Below are 27,051 nucleotides of genomic sequence, written 5' to 3' on the forward strand. Positions count from 1 at the left end.
CTACCAACTGGTCTGGTGCAGCCATCTATGGTTGCAGTGACTTTATATTCACACAGCTTCTAAAGAAATATACATACATTTTACATACCAAATTTCATGGCCCATGTCCATCGGTTCAGTTCTTATAGCCCTGGTGAGATATGGTGCCATCTAGGTTTGCAGTGTTACCGACTTTGAATGCAGAAACTAATAATTCTTAAATTCATTAGAGGCTAATTAATTGAGTCTATATACCAAATCTGGAGTCAATCTAACTTATGGAAGAAGGTGCATCTATAGGTGAAGGTGCCACTATAGGTACAGTGCAGTCATATTCGAATGCAGCAACAATTTTTTTCTCAAAACCATTAAGTACTGATGTAGTGATTCTACATACAAAATCTGAGAATCTGACACATGGATCAATGAGAAGATGATTGCAGAGGATTTTGAGCATTAGCGTTAATAGTGTCCTTATTTATTTATTTTTAAATATCAATGCCAAACTTAACATGGTTCATCATGGTGATGGCTTTGATGACCCTAAAACGTTTCATGTTGATAGGCCATTGTGGAGTGGATTTACGAAGGACTTAAATGATTGATCAATAACTCAGTCATCTCTTAACCAATCCCATAGCTTCTCTCAAACTAAGTTTAGAGATGTACAAGAGATGTTCCAGAGATGTGTTATTTTGTTTTCAAAAATCTATCCAGGCGGACCTTATTGGTTCTTGAGGCAAATTTGTTCAGCATGAGGAAAGAAACCTACATACAAAGTTTCAAGGTCAATGGATATGAGGGTATAAGTGAGACTGGTTATAACAGCACCACACCATCTATAGCCCAATCGGTACCATTCTTTTTGACTAAGTTATTCATTTACATTTTAGTCATTTAGCACTCTTTAGTCATTTACACTCTTATCTAGAGTTACTTACAGGAGCAATGAGGGTTAAGTGCCTTGCTCAAAGGCACATCAGAGGTTTCACCTAGTCAGCTCGAGGATTCAAACCACTGACATTTTGTTACTGGCCCAACGCTCTTAACCGCTAGTCTACCTGCCACCCTAATGGCCTCAAATTTCTGTGCCAAATTAGAAAAAAAGTTACCAATCTATGCTTGAATTATTTGGCCATGTACATAAAAAAAAAAACAATAAGTAGAGAATAACATTTTTAGTCATTTAGCAGACGCTCTTATCCAGAGCGACTTACAGCTGTGAATGAATACATTTCATTTCATGCATTTTTTTGTACTGGCCCCCCGTGGGAATCGAACCCACAACCCTGGCGTTGCACACACCATGCTAGCGTTGCAAACACCATGCTCTACCAACTGAGCCACAGGGAAGGCTAGACGTAGGTTTCACTGTGAACCCCTAACAATAACATGAATGCCTGCAAAAAGATTCATGTAACCATACTTATCTATTGAGTCCAAGTTACTAAATCATAATGATCAAAATTAGAAGTACAACTATCCAAAGGTACAGAATCCTGAGAAATTACTCTCATTTTATATATTTTTAACCAAACAATTCCATACACGTCAAAACAAATACTGAAAATATTTGTATTTAATGTTTTGCAAAAAGCGGTCTAAGAGATACATAGAACTTCTGATAATTTTCTTGCTTTTGTACCCGAGACGCTGAGAAAAACTGTAATACTGGAGAGGAGTCAAACATACATGTGTGTCTTGAGACAATGGGGATATTCTTGGAGATAGGTTCCCAGGTATTGATGAGGAAATGTAGCTATTGATGGGAAGAAAGAGCAACTGTCTAGAGATGTTCTCTGTGGGAGGAGACTGAGAGGTACTAATGATTACAAATACCAGACTAGCTACTGCCTAACAGGGCTTAGAATAGAGAGCCGCACCACCCTCCTCCCAACCACTGGTCCAAGTCTGATATCCTCCTCATGGGTATAAGGTCAGTATTTGGTGTTGGGAAATTAGGATCAGGGGCAACTTCTACCTCAAGCCCCTGACCTTGGAAGGTTATTTCTGCTCATGTGGATGACACATATATTGTTTCTCTTCTAGCGCTAAGCTAATGGCCAGTCTACACAGTATTTTGTTCTGGACAAAGTACAAATTAGCATCAGCATGGTGTGGAGCATGGCAATTATGGATGTGACAAACGTAGATTTTAAGCATCAACTGTGTGGCCAAAATCAAATGGAGGACATGCGTCAATGTCAAACCCTCATGTCTCAGACAAGGTTACTGTCATGTGATGCTAGTTCAAAAACAATGTTGTTGCACATTTAACCATTACTACCTTTGCCTAAGTATATAGGAAGATTGGGTAAAAGTACTGTAATTAACCAGGCACTCTGTTTAAATGGCACTCACTAGACACTCATTTATGGCCATTTGTAAATGACTGCAAGCTAATGATGTAGATTTTACATTATGTGACTCTGACAGCAGCTGCATGTCCTTTCCGTTTCATTTCAATTACTATTATTGACACGGCGCCATTGAGAAACTGTTCCCTCGGAGTGAGAGACGAGATGAGTCACCAGAACAGTGATTATAGAGAGGAGGGTGTCGAAGTTGACTCCTGTAGGTTTTCATCCTCTGAATTAGTGTCCGATCTAGACCTGAGATATTGAAAGGTTCCATTACGTACAGTATGTAACCAAGGTTCTCTGAAGGAACAGGTGAGACAACGCTCACTCTATGGGAAATAATGCTGGAAAAACGTACTGTATATAAGGCTACATGGGACTAAATGTCCAGTTTTGCAGACCAATGTCCAGGATTTCAGCCAATGACAAGACTGATTGTACAAGCATGCTGCCTCCAAATGCTCTCTAGTAGTTTGAGACCACTTGTTCCTATTTTCTGCACTATTTTAATAAGTGTCTGAGTGAGGGTGATGCATCTAGGCTACTTTCAGCTCACAATTGTGTCTATCTTTACAATCCCAGCTATAGAGTACATGGAGATTTTCTCCCGCCGACAACTCATTTCATGCAATGTGAATTTTTCCCCCGCTCGCGTTTCCCGGCGATCAGTTCATTTTCAGTCCTTTATAAGATTCCATTAACCGAGCAATATGAATTGGTATGAGTTTGAAGGGAAATTAATTTCTCAGCAGGGAAATATCGGTTCAAACAAGAATTTTTCTGATGTCGTCATTGTGATTGAGGTGCTTAGTCCATGTCTTTCCTCTGTTCCTGGTGTCATTGGAACAGCTGGGCGCCCCTGTGTGACTCAATAGGATCCCAGATTCCGAGTGCCAGTTTTATTCGACTGAGTAAATTGCTTCTCACTCCCATTCAAACATCCCAGTTTATCTCCTGCAGGGGAACAAAAATAGGCTGTTCCAGGCAATTGCTTCAGAAAAGGAGGGAAATGGAAAGTGAACAAGATGTGGCATTTACAGATATGGCTCAGTTGTTAGAAATTGGAAGGAAGATGTCACGTTTGTTTGAAAAAGAGCTGTTGAGAGATCTTTGCAATACAATAAACTACGATATAGTTAACTGTGACAAACTAAGTTTGAAGGAGCTGGTTGTTGAAGGCTGAAAGACCGTTCTATAAGACCTGGGCTTGAAGACTTAAGGCCGACCCAGTTTATAAGATAGGATGACTAAACTGTAGTGCTTTACCACCACACACAGTCCCTGTTTAATGCTAAAAGATAAATGGCTTATAATCAGCATGGGAAATGTAGGTTTTTGTACATTCTACATAGAAAAGTCAGGGCTTTAGTCCCGACCGGGGTCTGAACCCATGCTGCTGTCAACCCAACACCTTGGCTGTAATGCCAAGACATCTGAATGTCTTGACGACCTCACTGTTAGGTTAATAAGGTCTACTGGATCAAAAACAAGATCACACGGTCTCGAACAGACACTAATTCACTGCAGCTCATTGGTTAAATTCACTCAGTAAACACGCCATTGGATGGACTTGAGCCATTATATGTAAGAATACAACCCAATATCATGAATATCCTGTTTCGGATTAAATTATTGAGAATAGCATTAGATTTGGTAAATGGTAAGATCATGGTACATAGCGTGATGAGCTAGCTACCTTTAGAATTGTAGAGTTGATTGATTGATCATCATTGGGATTTCAGCAACAGTCGCTTGAGCTTGTCTGCTGTCTGAAATACTCTGATGCCATCTACAGGCATGCAATGCTACTTGTGGCTGGTCATCAATTGTTCTAATGTTATGCAGTCTTCAGAGTTACCGCATTAGGCCCTATTGTATTACTGTAAGTCCTATTTCGATTGTGATACCTACAACTTCAAAAAAAAAAAAAAAGATGACAATTAGAATAACAGAATGGACTTTAACCTTGTCAGGGAGTTTGTCAACTATGGTTTGCCAGTCCTGTGATAAGATATGTGTAAAACAATGAATGTGAAGAATTTATCTGCACTGCATGCGAGTTAGCTTGCTAGCCAGTCAGTTTGAGGAATTATTCAAATTATTCCTTAAATCTGTCAAATGAACTGCCAATATGCCAACATTCCATTCCAACAATGCAGTCAATCCACAGCCATACATTGGCTCAAATCAGTTGATAGGACTTAGACAAGCTGTAAATGCAACAAGAACTGATATTATATCATATAATAGCACTCACAGCTTTCCAATAAAGCACAATCAGACATGTACGGTCTGTATACATATATTTTAAAGACTATTTATACAGAAAATGTGTATAAAACCCATAAAAAAAACTGTTTCTGATACATCACATGCATTGCTTTTATTTCCTGCATAAGTAAAAGCAGGAAACGCACTACCTATGCCTCTACTGCTATTCATTCCAATTAGACTGGTTTTGGATTTTTCTCCCTGACCAAGATGGCTGCTATTTTCACCCCATTATGGAACTTTGAGGGAGGGTTTAGTGACAGAGACCCTATTACAAATTGCTTGAGTGCCTATGTTGAGTCCATTCAAAAGATCCAGGTATTTTCCAGCGCTAACTTAAGAGCATTACTTGGAGACTTTTGGTTATTAGCAAGGTAACCAAAACAATAAGCCTACCTATAACTGATACTAAGGTGTGTAATACTTGCGTCAATTAAATCACGATCCCTATTCAGTGACGTGTTTGAGTTTTGATATAAAAAAGGAGTATGAACGTTACAAGTTTTTCACAAATTACATGGCATCTTATGATCAGATTGTTTTGTTGACAATTATGTTTTGAATTAAATGCTCCTCTTACTGGGTAACCTCTAAAATCTGAACTGCAAAACAGCATTTAAGTTTAACTGTGATCCAATAAATTAAACACTAAAAAGGTTTGTTAAATGTAGAGTACCTAGACTGGAAATGTTCTGTGGAGGTAATTACACGACCAGATCTAACCTCTGAAAATGAAGTGTCTTTTCACAAGTACGGGGCTATGTTTTCTATCTAGCCAGCCACACATTTGAAAATAAAGGTATGCATTGCTGTATTTACATAAAGAGGCATTAAAATGTTAAAAAAAGCTGTTTAATTTAGTCATCATTGTTGCTACAAAGTAAAAACCAGACAAAGACACGGAATACAAATAGATAGCGACACCCGTCCCTTTCTGGAAAGACCGCGAATTTCATTTTTGTTGAGGGCGTTGAGGGACCAGTAACAGTCTATGCGAGTCTGTCCGTCCAGTTGGAGAACTTTGGTCCAGGTTGTTGCAGTCAATTCATTAGTGGACATGAACTTCATTGAAGAACAAAGGGGCGAGTGAAGGGTCTCAAAGAGTCAGGGGTAAACGTTCATTTAAAAAGACGTGGCACTGGATCCTCTAGATGGCGACAAGAGGGGGGGGGAATAAAACGTTGTTAAGCCTCAGATCACATTGTATGGGTAAAAGAGTGACTTGGATCCCACCACTTACAGCATTTGTTACTCCCCGTCACTTGCAACGCTAATGGTGCTGCCCGTCTTCCACTAACCAATTGATCATTGACCTTTTTTTTCTTCTCTTTTACTAAATAAAATATCTGGCTCCATCATCACTGGACACAGGGTTAGAATCGAAGTCGAACTTCGGGTGGTTCTCAAAGACAAAAGAATGTCCTTTGCAAACCTTCTTGTATTATACTCTGTGTGAAGCGGAGCTGATTTGGCAGAATTCTCGCCTGTAACACTGATACAGTAGATGGCTCCATGCACTACTCTCGCCGGCTAGTCTCTGGCTGGTGAGTTGTGTGGCAGCTACATCGCTTATACTTTATGACTTGGCATGACAATGACTTATTTCCATAAACAAAAAAAGTTATGTTGATTTTGTTAACTCTTAAATACATTAATGGGATTTGCTACTAGCAACTAGGCTAATTTATAGAACGTTACATTAAATGTTCTAACTAAGCTACTGTAGGAGATGTAACAACAAGCTAGGCAGCTAGCTAGCTAGCCTGGTAATGAGCCTGGCTACTAGTACCTGGCAGCCCACTGGTGGCGCATCACTTTCCGGGTCTTCCTCACTCCTGTGTCTCCATGCTTTCATCCTCTACATCTCCTCCTTCCTCTAGTGCCTCATCCTCCTCTTCCTTCCTCTCTGGTGGCTTCTCGTAGGCCTTCTCAGAGGGTGTGACGATCACGCCGTCCCATGTGGACATTTCCGAAGCCAGGTCTGGGAGGGTGAGGTAGATTTGTTTAATGTTTACTTTGAGAAAAAGGGAGTGAGTGAGAGAGAGAGAGACAGAGAGAGGTACTCACAGCTGGCATCACCCTCCAGGCCCAGAATCTTCCTGTACCCTCCATGAGAGAGGACCCTGACCAATGTCTGAGCAGTGAAACAAACCATGTCCTACAAAAAAACAGACACACACTTTCAATTGATAAACCTATGTGAATCACCTAAAAGTAATCCTAACCAAACACATATGATCATGGAAACTAAGAATTAGTGCTGATTTAGTGCTGGGCTGGAGCAAACCCTGTCACCAGGACCAAGGTTCCCCACCCCTGTACCATGAAGGCAGCTAAAGCTAAGATATTACCTGCTGCTCGAGGGTCATAACGGTGTGCACCCGGAAGTTTCCACTCTCACAGGGGTCAGTGATGCCCACTGAGCCTGGCAGGAAAAGTCCGGCGGCCAACATCTGTAGGCAGCGTCTGAAAAGAGCAACATCAACAAAAAAATGAAGGCACCGCCAGTAAAGTATCACAAAGTCATGTTTTGAAAATGAGACAGTCAACAAAAGACACCTACAGTTGAAAAACAACTGACTGGGGGAATGAGAAGAGTCACCTGTAAGCCACATTGAGTGACAGGGGTTGCCTGGAGGGGTTGTTCATGACAGCAGAATGACCCTGAGCAGAAACACTTCATTCCTTATTCATTCCTCCTTTAGTTATGCCATGATACGATACAAGCGTTCAGTTAGGGACAATACAATAGCAAAGACAGAGAATCACACAGAACATAACATATTAGCCAGGTGACTTCCTCTGTGTGTGGTAATTCACAACAAATAGCTAAATCCTCCATTATGGTGCCTCACCAGTATTAGATGCTAATGGTTTACCAGTAGTTGTGTTAATGGTAGGTGTAGTGTCCCCACCAGTAGAACTGAACATCAGCATAACTGTGATGAATGCAGTGGGTTAACTACGATCACAAGTTAAGTGTTGAGTCGTGAGAATGGGGGATGTCGTGGCAGAACCTGTACATTCAGTAGAACTACGGTCAGTGCAATGGACTCACCAGTAGATCCAGAATCCAGGGGGTGAGAGGCTCGAACCCGGGGAAACGCACCCTCAGATCCTTCAGCAGGCGAATCAGCACTTTCACCCTAAATTACAACAATAACCAGGACACGAGTTGAACACTTTAAAAGGAGTTAAGTTAGTCAGCGCTTTGCTGTATTGCCATTTACAATATACACAGGATAATAAAGGGAGACGGTCTTTATCAAGACAGAAGGTCATTATGGCTGAAACATTTAGGATTAAAAAAGTCTCCCTTTATTCCTCCTTCACTTGTAAGAAATATTGAGGATGTGAAAAGTGAAAGGTTCCAGAAAAAAAGGAGACTGAGGACCTATTACATCATTTGAGACACATACTGAGGAGATATCGGTTTGGGAGGGTAAACGGGTTGGGAGGTAAAAGACCAAAGGGTTTTTAAATGTGTCTTACGTAGATTGGGAGGCGTTCTCCTCAAACCAGCGGGCATGGCGGATGGCGGCCAGAGCACTCTGCAGCACCTTGATGTCCACTGGGGAGAAAGAGACCATATCACCGACACCGTTATGACCACTTACAGCACCATTGTCTAGCTGAAAACAGACAATACAGCTACATTAAAAACCTCCAGTCTACAATGAATGCTTATGGCATGCACGACAGAGAGCTTTGTGCCAATCACAGAGCATCTACCTGAGTGTTTTGAATTATTTTTATGTAGATCTATGAGTGTAGTTGAGGGCAGCTCGTGTTTACATTATATCACATTGTACTGTGTGTGTGTGTGCGTCTGAATGTACATACAGTGCAGTTCAGGGTCCAGCTTGCGCAGGTTGGGGGGAACGGTGGTGATGAGGATTTTCACTGTTGCATCGGCAGAGCTGATCTCAAAACCTGTCTCATTCGTCAGCATGGAGAGAACTAGGACAAAGAGGGAGTCAGTTGGCAACATTACATCCTAACCACTGAAGATCAAGAATACCCTGTATCCTATTACCCAGCATGCCTACATTATCCTTGTATTTACACTTTTGAATGAATTCGTCGCTAAAACAACATGGCACGACCTATCAACAAAGCTAAATAGGAGCAGAATTGATGCTATTGAAAGCTAAATCTAACTTCAGTGACTAATGTTGCAATGTGGCTACATGAAAACAAATGCAACTGTGTAATATCGGTCACCTTCAGCAGGGTCTTGTGTGCGAAGGGTCTCCACCACTTTGTTGCCAAGAGCCGCGACAGCCTCCACTGCAAGAGAGACAACTTTCATTATGGGGGTTCAGTACAACCAATGGAGACAATTTCAAAATGGCTGCTATGGGAAATACAGCCCAGGATGAGGAATGATTTATTTTAGGGCGGCAGGTAGCCTAGCGGTGTTAGGCTAGTAACCGAAATGTTGCCTGTTCGAATCCCCAAGCCGACAAGGTAAAAAAAAAAAAAAACCTGTCCATGTCCCCTTGAGCAAGGCACTTAACCCTAATTGCTCCTGTAAGTTTCTCTGGATAAGAGCTGCTAAATGATGCAAATGTGGATGTATTATAACCCAGCAATATTGCAAAATGCTGTGCAGCAATCAACGTCGTTGACATTTGAAGACCAATCAAATAATGTATCAAATGGGCTTTGCTTTGTTGGCACACACACAGAACTCACGTGTGGGCAAGATCTTGAGGATGACCACCAGGTCAGCGACATTGTGTCCCGTTGTCATGGTGCCTTTCTTGTATGAGCCCACCTGACGTACCTCTTCAATTTGCTGGAATGAGAGGAGAAAGAAATTCCCATTGTTATTGTACATGGCTAAATATGTTATCCAAGATACAGATACATTTCGGCACGTTAATCTCTACTAAGGTCTGGAACTCACCACTTCAAAGTTGCCGGGGGCGACGATGAGGTTGTCGATGACGTTGTTGATCTTGGTGACCAGGGACAAGATAGAGGACTGAAAGGGGGAGCAGAGAGTTTGCATGTAGTCAATGGAAATAAGCATAGCGTAGGTGTGTTGTTTAACACATAACCTAAAGGAATATGCTGGTGTGTACATACAACAGCTTGAGTTAAATGATCCAGCAAGTGTGGTTTGAGTGAGGATGACCGAGTGAGAGTGTAGTGTGTTGAAGATTTGAGAGAGAGAGAGAGAGAGAGAGAGAGAGAGGTTTGTGTGCGTGTTCTCCACCTGCTCTGCGGGTGTGGGGCTGAGGTCCTGATTCCTCTTCAGTAGACACTCGCTGAAGGCAGTCTCATCTGCTGCTGCCTTCACTCTGGGGAAGGCCATCTCACACTGGGGGAACCACAGAGCCAGCTTAGCACTGTCCACTCGACATCCCTATCGGCGCTACTGTATTACTTTGACAAGATCCCTGTTGTTTTAACTAGAGCATTAGACCATTCTGTATGAGTAGGTGAGCTGATCTCCATCGATTACAATCAGTATGAGTAGGTGAGCTGATCTCCATTAATTACAATCTGCCTGTACTGTCTGACTCAGGAGAATGAGACAATAAGAAATTGTTGATTTCAATGAAAGTGAGCTACATGCTGCACCACTGATATGCTCTCTTCAAAATAACCATTGGTGCAAGAGCTCATGTATATGGGAAGGATGCTTGACATAAAGTGGCAAATACTCACCACATAAAAGTCAAAGGGAATGTGGGGGACAAATGGCCGATACCTGAAACAAGGGACCAATAAACATTGATTAATCTTATATTGCACCAGACATTCAGATACAGATACAGAGGTGGTGAGGGCTCTGGGAGTGTGGTGCCTCGAAAACAACCTCTCACTCAACGTCAACAAAACAAAGGAGATGATCGTGGACTTCAGGAAACAGGAGAGGGTGCACCCCCCTATCTACATCGATGGGACCGCAGCGGAGAAGGTGGAAAGCTTCAAGTTTGGCGCACACATTACTGACAAACTGAAATGGCCCACCCACACAGACAGCGTGGTGAAGAAGGCGCAACAGAGCCTCTTCAACCTCAGGATGCTAAAGAAATTTGGCTTGTCACCTAAAACCCTCAAACTTTTACAGATGCACAATTGAAAGCGTCCTGCACCGCCCGCAACTGCAAGGCTCTCCAGAGGGTGGTACGGTCTGCCCAACGCATTACCGGGAGCAAACTACCCGCCCTCCAGGATACCTACAGCCCCCGATGTCACAGGAAGGCCAAAAGGATCAGCAAGGACATCGACCACCTGAGCCACTGCCTGTTCACCCCGCTAACATCCAGAAGGTGAGGTCAGTACAGGGGCATCAAGGTGAGGTCAGTACAGGTGCATCAAAGTTGGGGCCGAGAGACTGAAAAACTGTTTCTATCTCAAGGCCATCAGACTGTTAAACAGCCATCATTAGCACATTAGAGGGTGCTGCCTATAGGATTAGACTAGAAATCACTGGCCACTTCAAGGAATGGAACACTAGTCACTTAAATAAGGTTTACATATCTTGCATTACTCATCTCATCTCATATGCCCATCTATAATTTAGCCCAAACAACTACCTTTTCCCCTACTGTATTTATTTCTTTTGCTCCTTTGCACCCCATTATTTCTATTTCTACTTTGCACTTTCTTCTGCTACAAATCTACCATTCCAGTGTTTTACTTGCTATATTGTATTTACTTTGCCACCATGGCCTTTTTGCCTTTACCTCCCTTATCTCACCTCATTTGCTCACATTGTATATAGACTTATTTTTCTACAGTATTATTGACTGTATGTTTGTTTTACTCCATGTGTAACTCTGTGTTGTTGTATGTTGTCGAACTGCTTTGCTTTATCTTGGCCAGGTCGCAATTGTAAATGAGAACTTGTTCACAACTTGCCTACCTGGTTAAATAAAGGTGAAATAAAAAAATATGTATATATTGTATTCTATACTATTCTACGACATCTTAGTCACTTAATATTAATTCCTACTTAGATGTGTGTATATGTTGTGTAATTTGTTGGATATTACTGCACTGTCGGCAGTATGCGACCAATAACATTTGATTTGATATTCTTCTATGAATTTTAGTTGGAAAAGTTACCTCATGAATATTAAATCTCATAGGCCTAAATCATAAATTGGACTGGTTAACTTTACAGTTGTGGGCAAAGTAAATCAACCATTATGGCATCACACAAAACTAAAAGCAGGCATGCTCAATTTGAAGTGGTCTACAACTTCAAAGTAATGCCAAGGCTCATCTGGCTAGAAGAATGAAAGACAAGGCAATATTATTATTCTAGCAACTGGCTAACTAGCTACTCACCCTTGCACCAGTCCACCACGTGAGCCGAACCGGCCACCCCGGCCCCTGCCCCTATCGCCTCTGAAATGTATTACATTATCAATACATTAGTTAGTTGTGTGATAGCAATTACCTCATTAACTCATTTGCTGAAGAAGCAGCAGCAGCTAACTAGCTAGCTGCTACCATAGCATGGCTAACGGGGCTAGCTACTGACTGTTCATTCATTTTACTAAGATAACAATGCACATCTAGCTAGCTACCTAATCATAAATTAACAAGATAGCTACCTATCTACAAAGCTATCCACCAACTAACTAGTTAGTTATCAGTAAAGCTATGCTACAGGCCACCTGGCTAACAAAGACGGCTAGTTAAGAAGAAAAAAAGGCTAGCTGGGCTAATGTTAGCACGCTACACGTTGCTAGCTAATAAAACCTCTTCTAACCCACCCCTTTAAATTCTGTCTGTCTACACATCTTTTACAGTTGGATACTGTATAAATATAATCCAACATTGCGATTTTATCAGATGTATGAAATTACCTCATCGCGTAAGACGTGTTGATGTTTTAATGTAGATATTCACAGAGAAATCACCAGCATCCAACGCCGGTCAGGCAGACTAATGGAGTCAGGGTTGCCAGGTCCACATAAAAATTTCGACCCCAATTACCCAGAAACTGTACATAAGGCCTGAAAACTAGCCAGAAGTTCGCAGAAAGAAAGGAGTTGCCACATGTATCCAATAAACCCTTTCCACCATAACGTTATCGAACGAATTAAGATGGAATATCGACGTAACTTGTTTTGATACAGGCTAACAGAATAATTTAATTCGGTTTTCCATCAAAATACAAATTCTTGCGAGTTTAAGAATATGTCACAAGAGAAAATATAATTTGCCTTTCTTAAACTCCCCTGATCATTTTCCATCAATGGATGTCGATTTAACTTGTTTTGACTGCTGTAATTAAGCTATAACTCAAAGGAGGTGTGGTATATAGCCAATGTCAACAGTGAATAAGCGGGATGCTGGCCGTCTAGGCAGAGTTCCTCTGTCCAGTGTCTGTGTTCTTTTGACCATCGTTTCTTTTTATTTATTGGCCAGTCTGAGATATGGCTTTTTCTTTGCAACCCTGCCAAGACCCAGAGTTGCCTCTTCACTGTTGATGTTGAGACGGGTGTTTTGCGGGTACTATTTAATGAAGCTGCCAGTTGAGGACATGTTCGGCGTCTGTTTCTCAAGCTAGACACAAATGTACTTGTCCTCTTGCTCAGTTGTGCACCGTGTCCCCCACTCCTCTTTCTATTCTGGTTAGAGCCAGTTTGCGCTGTTCTGTGAAGGGAGTAGTACACAGTGTTGTACGAGATCTTCAGTTTCTTGGCAATTTCTAGCCTTCATTTCTCAGAACAAGAATAGACTGATAAGTTTCAGAAGAAAGTTATTTGTTTCTGGCCATTTTGAACCTGTAATCGAACCCACAAATGCTGATACTCATCTAGTCTAAAGGAGGCCAGTTTTTAGCTTTTTTAATCAAAACAACAGCTTTCAGCTGTGCTAACATAATTGCAAAAGGGTTTTCTAATGATCAATTAGCCTTTTAAAATGATTAACTTGGATTAGCTAACACAACGTGCCATTGGAACACAGGAGTGATGGTTGCTGATAATGGGCCTCTGTATGCCTATGTAGATATTCCATAAAAAAATAATCTGTTTCCAGCTACAATAGTCATTTACAACATTAACATGTCTACACTGTATTTCTGATACATTTTATGTCATTTTAATGGACAAAAAATGTACAAGTAAATTTCTAAGTGACCCCAAACTTTTGATAGGTAGTGTGTATGTACTATATATATATATACACTGCTCAAAAAAATAAAGGGAACACTTAAACAACACAATGTAACTCCAAGTCAATCACACTTCTGTGAAATCAAACTGTCCACTTAGGAAGCAACACTGATTGACAATAAATTTCACATGCTGTTGTGCAAATGGAATAGACAACAGGTGGAAATTATAGGCAATTAGCAAGACACCCCCTATAAAGGAGTGGTTCTGCAGGTGGGGACCACAGACCACTTCTCAGTTCCTATGCTTTCTGGCTGATATTTTGGTCACTTTTGAATGCTGGTGGTGCTTTCACTCTAGTGGTAGCATGAGACGGAGTCTACAACCCACACAAGTGGCTCAGATAGTGCAGCTCATCCAGGATGGCACATCAATGCGAGCTGTGGCAAGAAGGTTTGCTGTGTCTGTCAGCGTAGTGTCCAGAGCATGGAGGCGCTACCAGGAGACAGGCCAGTACATCAGGAGACGTGGAGGAGGCCGTAGGAGGGCAACAACCCAGCAGCAGGACCGCTACCTCCGCCTTTGTGCAAGGAGGAGCAGGAGAAGCACTGCCAGAAAACTGCAAAATGACCTCCAGCAGGCCACAAATGTGCATGTATCTGCTCAAACGGTCAGAAACAGACTCCATGAGGGTGGTATGAGGGCCCGACGTCCACAGGTGGGGGTTGTGCTTACAGCCCAACACCGCGCAGGACGTTTGGCATTTGCCAGAGAACACCAAAATTGGCAAATTCGCCACTGGCGCCCTGTGCTCTTCACAGATGAAAGCAGGTTCACACTGAGCACGTGACAGACGTGACAGAGTCTGGGGACGCCGTGGAGAACGTTCTGCTGCCTGCAACATCCTCCAGCATGACCGGTTTGGCGGTGGGTCAGTCATGGTGTGGGGTGGCATTTCTCCATGTGCTCGCCAGAGGTAGCCTGACTGACATTATGTACCGAGATGAGATCCTCAGACCCCTTGTGAGACCATATGCTGGTGCGGTTGGCCCTGGGTTCCTCCTAATGCAAGACAATGCTAGACCTCATGTGGCTGGAGTGTGTCAGCAGTTCCTGCAAGAGGAAGGCATTGATGCTATGAACTGGCCCGCCCGTTCCCCAGACCTGAATCCAATTGAGCACATCTGGGACATCATGTCTCGCTCCATCCACCAACGCCATGTTGCACCACAGACTGTCCAGGAGTTGGCGGATGCTTTAGTCCAGGTCTGGGAGGAGATCCCTCAGGAGACCATCCGCCACCTCATCAGGAGCATGCCCAGGCGTTGTAGGGAGGTCATACAGGCACGTGGAGGCCACACACACTACTGAGCCTCATTTTGACTTGTTTTAAGGACATTACATCAAAGTTGGATCAGCCTGTAGTGTGGTTTTCCACTTTAATTTTGAGTGTGACTCCAAATCCAGACCTCCATGGGTTGATAAATTGGATTTCCATTGATTATTTTTGTGTGATTTTGTTGTCAGGACATTCAACTATGTAAAGAAAAAAGTATTTAATAAGATTATTTATTTCATTCAGATCTAGGATGTGTTGTTTAAGTGTTCCCTTTGTTTTTTTTAGCAGTATATATATATATATATATATATATATATATATATATATATACCGTATATATATATACAGTTGAAGTCTGAAGGTTACATACACCTTAGCCAAATACATTTAAACTCAGTTTTTCATAATTCCTGACATTTAATCCTCGTAAAAATGCCCTCTTTTAGGTCAGTTAGGATCACCACTTTATTTTAAGAATGTGAAATGTCAGAAAAATAGTTGAGAGAATTATTTATTTCAGCTTTTATTTCTTTCATCACATTCCTAGTGGGTCGGAAGCTTACATACACTAAATTAGTATTTGGTAGCATTGCCTTTAAACTGTTTAACTTGAGTCAAACATTTCGGGTAGCCTTCCACATGCTTCCCACAATAAGTTGGGGGAATTTTGGCCCATTCCTCCTGACAGAGCTGGTGTAACTGAGTCAGGTATGTAGGCCTCCTTGCTCGCACACGTTTTTTTCAGTTCTGCCCACACATTTTCTATAGGCTTGAGGTCAGGGCTTTGTGATGGCCTCTCCAATACCTTGACTTTGTTGTCCTTAAGCCATTTTGCCACAACTTTGGAAGTGTGCTTGGGGTCATTGTCCATTTGGAAGACCCATTTGCCACCAAGCTTTAACTTCCTGACTGATGTCTTGAGATGTTGCTTCAATATATCCACATAATTTTCCTGCCTCATGATGCCATCTTTTTTGTGAAGTGCACCAGTCCCTCCTGCAGCAAAGCACCCCCACAACATGATGATGCCACCCCTGTGCTTCACGGTTGGGATGGTGTTCCTCGGCTTGAAAGCATCCCCCTTTTTCCTCCAAACATAATGATGGTCATTATGGCCAAACAGTTATATTTCTGTTTCATCAGACCAGAGGACATTTCTCCCAAAATTACGATCTTTGTCCCCATGTGCAGTTGCAAACTGTGGTCTGGCTTTTTTTATGGCGGTTTTGGAGCAGTGGCTGCTTCCTTGCTGAGCAGCCTTTCAGGTTATGTCGATATAGGACTTGTTTTACTGTGGATATAGATACTTTTGTACCTGTTTCCTCCAGCATCTTCACAAGGTCCTTTGCTGTTGTTCTGGGATTGATTTGCACTTTTCGCACCAAAGTATTTTCATCTCTAGGAGACAGAACGCGTCTCCTTCCTGAGCGGTATGACGGCTGCGTGGTCCCATGGTGTTTATACTTGCGTACTATTGTTTGTACAGATGAACGTGGTTCCTTCAGGATTTTGGAAATTGCTCCCAAGGATGAACCAGACTTGTGGAGGTCTACCATTTTTTTCTAAGATATTGGCTGATTTCTTTAGATTTTCCCATGATGTCAAGCAAAGAGGCACTGAGTTTGAAGGTAGGCCTTGACTTTCATCCATAGGTACACCTCCAATTGACTCAAATGATGTACATTTGCCTATCAGAAGCTTCTAAAGCAATTACATCATTTTCTGGAATTTTCCAAGCTGTTTAAAGGCACAGTCAACTCAATGGATGTAAACTTCTGACCCACTGGAATTGTGATACAGTGAATTATAAGTGAAATAATCTGTCTGTAAATAATTGTTGGAAAAATTACTTGTGTCATGCACAAGGTAGATGTCCTAACTGACTTGACAAAACTATCGTTTGTTAACAAGACATTTGTGGGGGAACAAAATGGCGCCGTAGAGAGAACACAGTGTTTCAGTGAGCTCACGCGGTATTCGTAAATTTATATTCTTACATTAATCTCCTAGCTTGGAAAAGTGGTAGAATTGGCTAAATAAGTTACCCTACAATGAGTCTTGGCGACTATTTCTCAAAAATCTCCGACAACATGCCCAACAGAGATACTAAGAAGTCGACCAAATCCGCCATCCCTGTAGATGTGCAGGATGAGCTAGCCAACGTTAGCGAATCTAACATTGCGGATCCAGGCACAATTGACCTGGCGATTCAAAGGATGACGGATAACATTACTAAAGTTATCGATGTTAAGATAAGAACGGTCCTGGAAGCAATAGCAGGCCATTCAGCTGAACTACAGAGGGTTGTCAAACGTGTTGATGAGGCGGAAGGAAGAATTGCTACTGTGGAAACTTCAACTACATCCATGGACACTAAGATAAAAGCACTTGAGAAACAGGTGTGCGAAATGGCGGAGCACATTGACGACTTGGATAATCGAGGACGCAGATGCAATATCCGTGTTGTGGGACTCCCGGAAAATTCTGAAGGGACACGTTCAGTGAAATTTTTTGAGGAATGGATCCCTGGCTACCTACAAATGGACACTAAGGCTGGTCGTGTGAAGCTAGACAGAGCACATCGCTCTCAAGCACCGATACCCGGTCCCAATCAGCGCCCACGACCAGTGGTTATAAAGTTCCACAACTTTACCGACAAGCAGCGCGTCATGGATGCGGCTAGAAACATCGGTTCTGACGGTAGTCAACGTAAAGGTCCAAAGGTCTCATTCTTCAATGATTATTCCACAGCGGTTGTACGAAGGCGCAAAGCGTTTGATGAGGTGAAGGCTTGACTCAAGAGAATGATCGACTACGCACTGCTGTACCCGGCCACATTGAAGATTATGGTTAACGGATCGCCTAAAAAACTCTACACATCTGAAGAGGCTGCTGCGTTTATTGACTCTCTCGGGTAAATAACCTTAAGCTGCACCTCCGCAGCATTGGATAACGTCTTATTTTATTTTGAATCTGATCATGAAACAGTGATGTAAGTTCTCACGTGCTCCTGTTCAGTAATATTCGTATCGGTATTATTTTTCTTGCTAAAGTAACTGCCGCCGTGGCTCAGACTGAGATATGTGTGAACCTATATTGGTGCCCAGGCTTGGTTTTAGGTGGAAGAGCCTCAATCTTCTTCTATTGATTTTAATTTCCACATATATAAAGGATGAGGCTATTGAGTGGCAATGCGGACTTAAGAGTCTACATTGGAAAGTTGAAATCCCCTGCATGTTAGCTAGTGGGAAAATCCCCTTTTGGATCTTTACATGTTTAATTTTTGGGTTTAGTATAGTTCGAGTTCAGGGTTCATATCGTTTGTTTACGCTCAGTGAGATAGAGGAGAGTTCAACACATGGAAAAAGGTACCACCCCATTTTTACAGTAGGATTCAGTCTGGATATTGAATGGTCAAAGCGCAATGGCAGGTAACAGACTACGTGTATGTACATGGAACATTAGAGGGAGCCATAACCCCATTAAAAGGAAGAAGGTACTGTCCTTTTTGAAAAAATAAAATATTGATAATGCCCTGTTACAAGAAACTCATTTGAATGATAAGGAGCATCTGAAATTACAACAAGGGGGGTTTGGTCAAGTGTTTTTCTCATCATTTACATCCAGAAGTAGAGGTGTAGCAATTCTTGTGAAAAAGAACCTACCACTTAAGGTCTTGAAGTGTGTGAAAGATAAATTGGGTCGCTTTGTTATAATTAATGGTACTTTACAAGGGCAGAGCATTTCCATAATGAATATTTACTTCCCCCCTGCCCACCCCCCTGACTTCCTCACTAAGGTATTTCTAGACTTTTCAGAGTTAAACTCAGACACTGCAGTGGTTGGAGGAGATTTTAATTGTTTGTTGAACCCCCTTATTGATAAGCTTCCCAGTGGTATAGCCTCACTCTCTCCTCAAGCTAAGTCACTTACAGCTATTTGTGATGATCTGGGGTATGCTGATGTTTGGAGAGCTTTTCATCCCTCCAACAGAGAGTTCACTTTTTTCTCTGCACCTCATGGATGTCAGACTAGAATAGATTACTTTTTTATGCCCAGGACGTCACTGCAGTCTGTTTTATCCGCTAGGATAGGAAGCATAGTCATATCTGATCATGCGGAGGTGATCCTGGACATAAAACTCAACGGGGCATTCAATCAGTCAAGACATTGGAGGTTGAATACAACCATTCTTAAAGACCATACATTCACATCATATTTTATTACAGAGTTTAAAGCATTTTTCTCTATTAACTCTCAATCAACAGATAACCCCTCACTCCTTTGGGAAACCTGTAAGGCGTACGCCAGGGGTCTGATTATGTCATACGCAGCCACTAAGAGGCGGAAAAAGCGTGAAAAGCAAAAAACACTAGAGGGTAAATTAGGAACTAAAGAGAAGGACTACATTAAAACTCCCACTCCTGCCCTATTAAAGGAAATATCAGTCATTAGATCAATGTTGGACTCCCTCCTAACACAGGACGCTGAAAAGAAAATGAGATTTGTCAAGCAAAAGCTATATGAACATAAGCCAGGAAAGTTCTTGGCGTACCTAGCTAAAAAGAGAGCTGACTCACAGTCAATTGCGGCTATTACTGATTCTGATGGAAATCATTTATATGAAAATAAATTGATAAATGACTCATTTAAGAAATTTTATGCAAATCTTTATGCCTCAGAACTGCCAAATGACGCACCCAAGTTAATGGAGAACTTATTTTCTAAGATTGAGCTCCCTACTATCTCCGAAGAACAGAGGTCTCTCCTTAATGCCCCTATTACTGAAGAAGAGATAATGTCCGCAATTAAGAATCTGCAAAATGGTAAGGCCCCAGGTCCGGACGGGTTTTGTGGTGAGTTCCATAAAGAGTTCCATGGCCTGATCCTTGAGCCATTGCGTGATATGTTTAACCACTCATTTTCAAATGACCAGCTCCCCCAAACGCTGCGAGAAGCCAACATATCACTTATTCTCAAAAAGGGAAAATGTCCGGAGTCTTGTTCCTCATACAGACCAATTTCCCTTCTGAATGTGGATAGAAAATTGCTTTCTAAAATTCTAGCCACAAGATTAGAGGACTCACTGCCACTAATTGTGAAAGGAGACCAAACTGGCTTCATCAAGGGACGTAGGTCAGTAACAATGTCAGACGGCTTCTTAATGTAATTGAAGTCTACCAAGTGCTATGGATGGTCTTGTGCTCTCCCTAGATGCTGAGAAAGCATTTGATCGTGTGGAGTGGTCTTACCTATTCTTTGCTCTAAATAAATTTGGTCTGGGGGACAACTTTATAAAATGGGTGAAAGTTTTATATGGTGATCCTCAGGCTGCTGTCCTTACTAATGGACTACGGTCAAATAGCTTCTCTATACACAGAGGTACCAGACAGGGCTGTCCTTTGTCCCCCCTCCTATTTGCACTTGTTATGGAACCACTGGCCGAGGCCATCAGGGTAACGCCTGCTATACAGGGGCTGCTCATTGGTGATGTTCACCATAAAATAAGCTTGTATGCTGATGATGTCCTGATATTCATTTCTAATCCTGAGACTTCAATCATATCTCTTATTAATATTATTGAGTTATTCAGCGAATTCTCAGGCTACAAGATTAACCTAACTAAATCAGAGGCTATGCCACTTGGTAACCTTCACTCTGTACCTAATACTTCTCCCCCCTTCCCTTTTAAATGGTCTCCCTCATGTTTTACATATCTGGGTATATTTGTAACTCCTAAATTCCAACAAATGCAAAAAGCCAATTTTGTTCCCTTGTTCGACACAATAAGACAGGATCTGGAGCGCTGGAACTCTCTTCCGATTTCATGGTTGGGTAGAATATCCCTCTTGAAAATGAACATTTTACCTAGGCTACTTTACCCAATTCAAATGATCCCAGTATTACTCTCCAATAAGGTAATAAAGGATGTAAATGGATGGCTAAGTTCCTTTATATGGAGTAAACGCAAGCCAAGACTTAAGATGGCAATATTGCAGCTGCCAAGTTCTATGGGTGGCTTGGATCTGCCCAATATCAGGTTCTATCAGTGGTGTGCCCACCTATGTTATATTTCAGACTGGATCACAAAAGATGACTCCTCTATTTGGTTAGACATTGAGACTTCTCTTGTAAAATACCCTTTACAGGATCTTTTGTTTTTCACAAGTTTCAAGTCTGTAAAAGATCACTGTAACAACCCCATTACACTTAACACACTCAAAGTATGGAGGTCAGTTCAACGTTTCCTGGGAAGGTCCAAACTAACCTCTGCTCTTACCCCAATTCTTAACAACCCAGATTTTGCCCCAGGATTGCTGGATGCTGGCTTTAACGTTTGGCTTAATAAGGGCATACGCAGACTAAATGACTTATTTGCGGATAAGATTTTATTGTCATTTGAGCAGATGGTCGAGAAATATCAACTCCCAAAGCAGGACTTTTTCCGTTTCCTACAAGTAAGACATTATATTCTGAAGAGCACCACCTTAATTGGCAACCCTGATATGTCTGTCATTGAAATAATGCTTTTTTCCCCACAAAGGAAAATGTCTGTAAGTCTGTTTTATGATGCTTTAAGGTCCTTTTCCGCTGTTGACACACAGAGGGTGAAACAAGTGTGGGAGAAAGAACTGTCTGTTACTATTGACGAAGAGATGTGGGAGGACATTTGGAAATATGCAAAAACAATATCTATATGTAATCGTACTAGAGCAATTCAATTAATAATAATACACAGATTGCATATATCCCCAAATCGCAGACATGCTTTTAGCCCCTCTTCCTCTCCTCCTCAATGTCTTAAATGTAAAACTGATACAGGCACCCTAACACATTGTTTATGGTCATGTACCAAAATACAAAGATATTGGTCTGGTGTTCTGCAAGAAATTGAAAAGATCCTAGGGGTCGATCTAGAATTGGACCCAGTTTCTCTACTGTTAGGTCTCCCTAGTAGGCATGTAACTTCTGTGGGTAAGAGGAGGCTTTACAACATCCTCACCTTCGCAGCGAGGAAAAACATACTTTTACAGTGGATTAGTGATAAAGTTCCCTCTATTAAAGATTGGCATAAGATACTATTTGAATGGGTGCCGCTGGAATATCTGACATGTACATTGCATTCTAAGACAGATCAGTTCTACAAAGTATGGGAGCCTTACCTAAATTACCTAGAACCTGAAGTATCAGCTATTATGCTGCAAGGATTCTCTTAGAATGGTGATCTATGTATTTCAGAATTACACTGTACGGTCCATGTGGGGAACTCAACTTCTTGGTTTAAACTGAGCTTTTTTTTTCTCTTTTTTTCTTATTTGTATTTTTTATTTATTTATTTTATTTTGTATATCTGTTTATGTTTGTTTAAAATGTATGTATTGAGAGACGCAACGGGGGGATGGGGTGAGAGAAGCGCTGAGCGGGGAGAGGAAAATGGTGTGTGTGTTTGTGTACGTGCGTGCATACATACGGATATGTGTAAGTGAGTGCTGTTTTTTTTGCCTTGTCTTTGTTGTTGTATCTCTTAATATGGGTGAAAATTGTGAAACTCCAATAAAAAATACTGTTACAAAACAAGAAATTTGTGGAGTGGTTGAAAAACTAGTTTTAATGACTCCAGCCTAAGTGTATGTAAACTTCCGACTTCAACTGTATATATATATATATATATACACACATATTCATGTTACACACACATAGCAACCCCTGCTACCAGACAAAAAAAATTGCTACTCATTCAATGGTTTTTCTTTATTTTTACTAGTTTCTACATTGTAGAATAATGATGAAGACATCAGAACTGTGAAATAACAAATTTGGAATCATGTAGTAACCAAAAAAGTGTTAAACAAATCAAAATATATTTTATATTTGAGATTCTTCAAAGTAGCAACCGTTTGCCTTGATGACAGCTTTGCACACTCTTGGCATTCTCTCAACCAGCTTCATGGGGTAGTCACCTGGAATGCATTTCAATTAACAGGTGTGCCTTGTTAAAAGTTGATGAGTGGAATTCATTTCCTTCTTAATGCGTTTGAGCCAATCAGTTGTGTTGTGACAAGGTAGGGTGGGTATACAGAAGATAGCCCTATTTGGTAAAAGACCAAGTCCATATTAAGCAAGAACAGCTTAAATAAGCAGAGAAATGACAGTCCATCATTACTTTAAGACATCAAGGTCAGTCAATACCGGAAATGTCAATAACTTTGAACGTTTCTTCAAATGCAGTTGCAAAAACCATCAAGCGCGATGATGAAACTGGCTCTCATGAGGACCGCCATGGGAATGGAAGACCCAGAATTACCTCTGCAGAGGATAAGTTCATTAGAGTTACCAGCTTCAGAAATTGCGGCTAAATAAATGCTTCACAGAGTTCAAGTAACAGACACATCTCAACATCAACTGCTCAGAGGAGACTGTGTGAATCAGGCTTTCATGGTCGAATTGCTGCAAAAAACCCACTACTAAAAGACACCAATAATAAGAAGAGACTTGCTTGGGCCAAGAAACATGAGCAATGGACATTAGAAGGGTGGAAATCTGTCCTTTGGTCTGATTAGCCCAAATTTGAGATTTTTGGTTGCAACCGCGTGTCTTTGTGAGATGCAGAGTAGGTGAACAGATGATCTCATCCTGTGTGGTTCCCACCGTGAAGCATGGAGGAGGAGGTGTGATGGTGCTTTGCTGGTGACACTGTCTGTGATTTATTTAGAATTCAAGGTACACTTAACCAGCATGGCTACCACAGCGATACGCCATCCCATCTGGTTTGCACTTAGGGGGACTATCTTTTGTTTTTCAACAGGACAATGACCCAACACACCTCCAAGTGGTGTATTTTTTTATTTTTTTATTTAACTAGGCAAGTTAGTAAAGAACAAATTCTTATTTACAATGATGGCCTACCGGGGAATAGTGGGTTAACTGCCTTGTTCAGGGGCAGAACGACATATTTTTACCTTGTCAGCTCGGGGATTCGATCCAGCAACCTTTCGGTTACTGGCCCAACATTAACCACTAGGCAACCTGTGTGTAAGGGCTATTTGACTAAGAAGGAGAGTGATGGAGTGCTGCATCAGATGACCTGGCCTCCACAATCATCCAACCTCAACCCAATTGAGATGGTTTGGGATGAGTTGGACCGCAGAGTGAAGGAAAAGCAGCCAACAAGCATATGTGGGAACTCCTTCAAGATTGTTGGAAAAGCATTCCAGGTGATGCTGGTTGAGAGTATGCCAGAGTGTACAAAGCTGTCATCAAGGCAAAGGGTGGCAACTTTGAAGAATCTCAATATAATTTTGGGGGGGACTTGTTTAACACTTTTTTGGTTACTACATGATTCCATGTGTTTTTTCATAGTTTTGATGTCTTCACTATTATTCTACAATGTAGAAAATAGTCAAAATAAAGAAAAACCCTTGAATAAGTAGGTGATCTAAAACTTTTGACCGGTAGTGTAGGTGTCTTCATGATGACAATCTAAATAGCCTACCTACAACTGGTAAAAAGTTGTCACGATATGCGCGCGTGCAGTGCTATCTCAATACACACACACACACCTCCCGCCCCTCTCCCCACCATTCACTCACTCACTCACTCAGTAACAGCCAGCTCACTGCTTAATAGTCAGCAGCTGCAGGTCACAGGGAAATATATAAAAACATGCCACCCGCAACCAATAGTCTACATTTTCCCCCGCGACATCGTTTTCAAAGTGGCCCAAGTTTAATAAGAAAACTGCGGACATGGCAACTCTGGATGGAGTACTGCTACGGACAAAGTGTAAGGTCGCGTCAATTCAAATCTGGTATTAGAACAAACTATTTGGCAAAGAGTAACTCAAGTTTTCTTTGTTCTTTAATTATTGCAAACACGTGTGTGGTAAATACTTTGTTCGTATATATACGGTCTCGCTGTGACACCACGCAGGGCAGACAGAGAAGAGAGCGTCACATCCTATTGTTTTCCCTTATATACTCTGACAGAGAGTTCCCGCTCAATGCTGGCCTGTCAGAGGGAGGAGGAGCGTGGTTTAAACTTGCTCATCCTATCGTCGGCGTGCAGGCTGGTCCCAGCCTCGTGACGCACTTCCTGTCGCCGGTTGTAGTTCTTGTCTTCAGCAGTTGACTTATCCGTAGTTTATATACTTAATATTGTAGCATAGCTTCCCCGGTATATTATATAGGTTATGCAAACAAATAGCCAGTTTAACCCTAACAAAAGGCACAATGTCAACGTGTAGACTGCCATCAGAAAGAGTGAATACATATCCAGGATCTTAACGCCGACAGGGGCAGAGTGGCGCATCGGAACCGTGCTGGGCCCATAACCCAGAGGTCGATGGATAGCAACCATCGACCTGGGCGTTTTCTTGAAATTTAACAATATGTTTTGCGTCTTCTTTCTTTAGATTGATGTTGAAATAGATAGACACGAAAACCATTTTACAAAAAGTATAACATGTTAATTGACCAGTTACAATCAAAATGGCAATAATCAGTTTTAATTTGTTTTCTTTCACATTGAAGTGATATTTAATCAACTAGGTTACTCAAATATGAAGCAATTTGCCTACTAATTATAGCTACCCAATAATCCAACTTCATTGCAAACGTATGAAATTGTCCTCTTTTGATGACGTCAACCCTTGGCTGGAAGACCAGATGCTGCAGAAAGTGTTGTGATGGAGGGCCAGTAAGGACACACTTCTTCCCTCAAGCACTTTATGTATCTAGTCCCCCTATTTGAAGGTGTCATAATTATTTGGACAAAATTCACTTATGTGTTACATTTAGTAAATAGGAATATGGGACCAAATACTACACTTTTTACAAAATTTAATACACTATAATTTGTCCAAATACTGTTGACACCTTCAAATGGGGGGACTATGCTGGAGTATACAGACAAATTAAAGGTTTTAGCTTCACTGTCCAAATAAATACACAGGGGAGAATATATTGAAATGCATGGATATTCTTATGACTTCAAAATCACAGACATGCACTTTTTACGACAAGATCTACCAATAAGTCGGCCATTAGGCTTTCAACAAAGGTAATTTATAGTGTTGTTTGGGTAGTAACCCTGTAATTATTCAAATGATGTAATAACTGTTACATATTAATTGCTGTGTGATAAAGCTATGAGTTGAGACATTTTAATTACAGGGACTGTGTTCAAGAAAAAACCCCACTAATTTCAACTACAATGCAATGTTGTACTACAGAATAATTACAATTGCTACAGCTACAGAGGAATGGTATTGTTAAAATATAAGATTAGAGTAGAATTAACTTGTACTTTGGTCCTTTACAAATTACACTACATGACCAGAAGTATGTGGACACCTTCGCATCGAATTCCAAATCATGGGCATTCATTTGGAGTTGGTACCCCTTTGCTGCTATAACAGCCTCCACTCTTCTGGGAAGGCTTTCCACTAGATGTTGGAACATTGCTGCGGGGACTTGCTTCCATTCAGCCACAAACATTAGTGAGGTCGGGCACTGATGTTTGGCGATTAGGCCTGGCTCGCAGTCGGCGTTTCAATTCATCCCAAAGGTGTTCGTAGGGGTTGTCAGGGTTCACACTGTTGTACCACGCCATTATTTGTCTGTGGCCCCGTTAGCTTGCCATACTCCTTTGACCTCATCTACAAACTTTTTTCCCTCCACAGGACTGCCGCTGACTGGATGTTTTGTTGCACCATTCTCAGTAATCCCTAGACACTGCCGTGCGCGAGAAGCCCAGGAGTCCAGCTGTTAAGGAAATATTGGATCTGGCACTGACAATCATAACAACACTCAAAGTTGCTTAGGTCACTCGTTTTTCCCATTCTAACATTCAAACGAACAGTAACTCGCTGCCTGTCTGCTTTATATAGCAATCCATTTTCAGGTCAGGGGTGGTGTACCTAATAAGCTGGCCATTGAGTGTATATGGTGATTTAACCAAAGTGCTCGCAGTGTATTAGTCTTGAAAGAACACGTGATGGAACCAATACCCA

The 27,051-nt window shown here is 41.5% G+C and overlaps 1 protein-coding gene across 1 annotated transcript; it reads right to left on the reverse strand.

Annotated features, from left to right (window-relative positions):
• Positions 1 to 5,444: 5,444 nt before the first annotated feature.
• On the reverse strand, positions 5,445 to 12,833 carry LOC115173625 (interleukin enhancer-binding factor 2 homolog). Its single transcript, XM_029731901.1, has 15 exons — positions 12,446 to 12,833; positions 11,922 to 11,981; positions 10,290 to 10,332; positions 9,835 to 9,939; positions 9,523 to 9,600; positions 9,309 to 9,411; positions 8,835 to 8,900; positions 8,454 to 8,570; positions 8,103 to 8,181; positions 7,669 to 7,756; positions 7,213 to 7,274; positions 6,962 to 7,076; positions 6,678 to 6,768; positions 6,400 to 6,591; positions 5,445 to 5,757 (listed from the first exon to the last, which is right to left on the reverse strand). Exons 1-14 carry the CDS (start codon positions 12,448 to 12,450, stop codon positions 6,440 to 6,442), a joined length of 1,164 nt encoding a protein of 387 aa, XP_029587761.1. The 5' UTR covers positions 12,451 to 12,833; the 3' UTR covers positions 5,445 to 5,757; positions 6,400 to 6,439.
• Between the last annotated feature and the right edge of the window lie 14,218 nt (positions 12,834 to 27,051).

This window comes from Salmo trutta, chromosome 34, assembly GCF_901001165.1.
Source record: "Salmo trutta chromosome 34, fSalTru1.1, whole genome shotgun sequence".
Taxonomy (NCBI): domain Eukaryota; kingdom Metazoa; phylum Chordata; class Actinopteri; order Salmoniformes; family Salmonidae; genus Salmo; species Salmo trutta.